Source organism: Macrobrachium nipponense, chromosome 18 (assembly GCF_015104395.2).
Source record: "Macrobrachium nipponense isolate FS-2020 chromosome 18, ASM1510439v2, whole genome shotgun sequence".
Classification (NCBI taxonomy): domain Eukaryota; kingdom Metazoa; phylum Arthropoda; class Malacostraca; order Decapoda; family Palaemonidae; genus Macrobrachium; species Macrobrachium nipponense.
The window spans coordinates 30,568,118-30,572,465 of NC_087211.1; the positions used below are offsets into that span (position 1 = coordinate 30,568,118).

Genomic DNA, 4,348 nt, shown 5'->3' on the forward strand with positions numbered 1-4,348 from the left:
GCAAATATTTGGAACCTTTATAATAAAAATGCTTAAAACTGCCTATTTTGTTCAAACTCGAGAAAACGCACTAAAATGCTTATAGCTGATTTTTTTCATAGTTTTTTTTTTTACAAAAAAGTGCATTTAATCATGAAACTGATGTTAAAATTCAGTAAATTATGGATATTTCTCATAGAAAAATACCACAAATACACGAATTTCATGCAAATAATGGATATGTATACGTATAAGGCTCATAGAGAAATCCACAAATGTGAGAGTTTTTCGAATAGCGGGGGTCGACTGTATACCTAATTTTCATAAACAGGAATAAATATAACTTGAAATTATCAACTAACCAAGAAATTATAAAACAAATGGGGCTTGCCCAAAATAGAAAAAAAAGTATAAACAACACATTATAAAATTTTGCAAATCTTCAACACCAGTGCTAGGGATCGCAATCTTCCTAAAAAACACTCATTCAAACTACTTTTCAGAGGGAGAATTACCATAAGTAATGCAGAAATGACAAATTTTCTATTCAATTTGTATTTTTCACTAACAAACCTGAGGTCTTAACAATAGGGTAATTTGTCTAGCTCCAGCTGGAAACCAATTAAAAACAATCAAAGATTGTAAAGCAAGGAATCTGAGGCATCTGGCAACTCCTGCTTATATGAGGTGGATGTTGGTCACCGACCAGGTTTTGAACCTTGTGATGCACCAGTCTTTCTTCCAACCCAGGATATGAGAGGGGAGGTTAGAGGTGGGCAGTCAATGTTAAGACCTCAGATTTGTTAGCTATGAAAAATACATATTAATTACAAAATTTGTCATTTGTTCATACGTGGAACAAACCTTCAGTCTTAACAATAGGATAGACTCATACTTGGAGGGAGGTACAAGTACCCTGAACTGGCTGGGGATTCAGCCCACCTAACCACCCTTCCTAGAAGATCAATTTCTTAAGAAGGGGGTCTGAGCCCATGAGAGAATAGATAAACGCGTATGTAAAAACTCAAACTTCCGGGATTAAACACAATAAGACATGTCCACATTCATTGCATTTGTGGAAGATAATAAGAACTCTGCCTGTTCAAGCAACAAACCACATAGGCCACAGAGATTTGATACTACTCCTCTCTCCCCTTGTTAGAGTGAGGAGTAAGTGCTACTAAGAGGCAGATTTGTTTATTGTAAAGGAACAAACCAAATAACTGCAACCAGTATGGCTTCCACACTCACCTGTATCAGACCAGTTCCAGCTTATGACATGTCATATTCTTCAACCTGCCTGCAGGAAGAAGAAAGGAAAAAAGAGAAAGGAGGAGACTGCCCATCTCCCTCATTCTCTCTCCCACACAATCATCTTAAGTTCTCCCACACCATCATCTTATGTAAGATATAAACTGTTCCGCTGGGAGTACTGAACGAGCTACGTAACTTGATGGGCAGCCACCACTAAACCCAAGGAAAAAGTGTCCTAGGACCTGTGGGCAATGTCCTTCAGGTAAAGGAAGTGAATGTGGTCTGCTGAAGCCAAGAACCAGCATTCAAAACCCTATGAACAGACAAGTTCTTCTTAATTGCCAGAGAGGAACTCATTCATCTGAAGTCATATGCTCTAGCCTGCACAGACTCTGTGACAGAACTATCCAATGAGAAGTATGTCTGCTTAATCACCTCACCCAGCCAGAATGAAAGGAGATCTTTGAAACCTCCATTCTGGACTGACTGGTGCTAACACAAAATCTACAACACCTAGACCTTAGGTGGAAACCCCTTTAGACAGCAGGGCAGAGCTCTGGCAGGACCAAGCACAAACTCCTATGGATTACTGTCCACCAATTCATTCAGGAAAAAAAAAAAATTGCCATCATGAACCAAGGTATTTTGAGTCTTACCTACAAAATCCGGGACAAATTCGAAGGCCACGGGCCTCTCGACCCTTGTGCTTTTATTGTCATAACCCAGGCCATGAAGCTCACCCGCTTTCTTCGAGGAAGCCAAGGCCAACAGGAAAATTGTCTTTAGAGTCAGATTTCCGACTTACGATTGATGTAGTGGTTTGAACAGAGCTCAAGTGAGACTACTCGTGACCAGAGTATGATTACACATTGCATGTTTGAGCTCACTTCTTGAAAAGGACTGTTCAAAAACTCCAGAAGAACACAGTTATTTCCCAGGGTGAAGAGGTTTCCAAGCCTTTCAGGCACAGGATTAACCCGAAGGTGGTCCTGTAGTCCCCAAAAGTTGAGATGCTGTGAAAGAATAGAAAATCAGCTCCCTGAAAATCAAAGTGGAGAGAAGCACTGTCGATGCCCCAGCCATGGTAGTAGTTGGCTACTTGCCCTGGTAAACTGCTGATCTCCTGAGATAGCTGGACATGTGTCCTGCTGCTTTGCAAGGAAAGCTTCTTCCCCTCAGGAGATACTCGACAGTCTTCGGCTGTGAAGCGACAGAGATCTTACCATCTGCTGGAACATTTCCACATGAGGCTAGCAAGAGAGGCTCCATGGAAGATTTCTTTTGGAACCTCGACAGAAGATACAGAAGTTCTGAGAACCACTTTACCTGTGGACACAGAGGCACTAGGACATCCTGAAATTCCTGGGACTCACTACTCTGTCCAGGACCTGATGGATCCGACAGAACTGAGGGAAAGCATACCATACAGATTGTGCTAAGGATGCTGAAGAGTGTCCTCTACGTGAGGAAGAGGATCCTAGACCTCCAAGAAGTAGACCTCCAGCTTCCTGTTGAAGCGAGTGGCAAAGAGATCTAACATGAGTCTTCCCCAAAGATAAAACGGCGAACCACTACGTCCTGATGCAGAGACCACTCCATGGACTTTACCCCAATAGCTAGATTGTCAGCCACCACATTCCTCCTGCCTGGAATGTAGCTTACCATGAGCTCCACAGAGGCATTGACCGCACACTGGTGTCTCTCGACTGTTAAACCAGCGGAGCTGGCAGCAGAAACAAGTTTTCATCTTCAAAGAACAATTCTGGGAACATGAATAGAAGACCTCTAGAATCATCACTGAGAAAAGGTCTAACAAGGACGTAGACCAAAAAGACAATAGGATATGCCATGGGGATGTCCTAAAACTTAGAACAGATAGGCTCAAAATCTCCCACTATAAACTTTTGCATGACAAAGTAAAAACACTGCAGACCTGGGAGAAATCCTTGAACTGTAGCCCAGGAAACATGCATCTTCAACAGTAGAGACTTCCTATTAGATGATCCCTCACGATGACATACAATCAGCTTGCTACTCATCAGAGGAGCTGTTCTATAGTGATAGGTCCCGTGACCCCCTCCAACCCCGCCTCCAGCTGCCCTGTAGGCTATGGAACCACCATGGCGGTGTTCCTGAGCAACATAAACAGAGCTAAGATGGCTCCTACCTACTTCGAAGATAAGACGACTAGAATATGAGTTACATTACTGATCTTGTTACTTGTATGCAAAGGAAGGTTAAGCTAGGAATTGAACCTAACCCAACCCAAAGCCAACTTCTTAAAGAATGGGAAAATCTTATAGAATCAAGAAGCAGAATCTGGGAATTTGAAGATTATGCTAAAAAAATATGTAATCTCAAACCAGCAGGCTAGGGGAGTAATTAATTAACATTTGTTGTTGTGGTTTTACTTGACAAAGGTTATCTCACTTTTAATAGAAAAATGACAAATTGCAAAAATGTCTACCTTTTGGAACATAAAAGAAACTTATGGACTAACAGAAATCCTTTCACTGATTTTTTTCAGATATCCTTGGTACACATTTGATAAAAAAAAATACTTTAACTTTTCATACATTTAAAACTGAAAGGTAAACTTACCTAAATATCCATTTTGCTTCCAAAAATTATCAACCCAGTCATTCTGTGTTTGAGAATAAATGTACGGGATGTACACTGATCTGTGAACTTGTTGATTCCCTGTTAAAATTCCTGGAATTCTTCCTGTTTCAATAAGCTTTTCAGCAACACCTGCAATAAACAAAAAATAGCACATGAAAATAAAATCATCTTATGTTAGCACAGTTCGTATTTATGATACCATTTTTGTAAACTTTATGTTTAAATTATTTAAAAATTACATAATGTCATTTCACTGTGCTAACTATGTAAGGGATTTTGACGAAGGAAAAATCTATTTCTGGGGAGAGACCTGTGTTGCCCGGTGAACCCAGCCCTTCTAATTCATTTCCCTACCCTTACACCAATCCTAGCCAAAATGTCTAAAAAAAATTCAGGATTGCAGATGGCGCTTGGGTCTGGTGGTAGTAGTAGTAGTAGCGAGAGAGAGGGGGAAGCAGTAGCCGTTGGGTCGGCTCTCCCCATGAGAGGGATT

General features: G+C 40.8%; 1 protein-coding gene across 1 annotated transcript in view; it reads right to left on the reverse strand.

Annotated features, from left to right (window-relative positions):
• LOC135196538 (E3 UFM1-protein ligase 1-like) overlaps positions 1 to 4,009 on the reverse strand; it is a 234,187-nt gene extending 230,178 nt beyond the window's left edge. The window contains 1 exon segment of the mRNA XM_064223385.1: positions 3,835 to 4,009. Within this exon segment, the coding sequence (XP_064079455.1) occupies positions 3,835 to 4,009 (175 nt within the window).
• Positions 4,010 to 4,348: the final 339 nt, after the last annotated feature.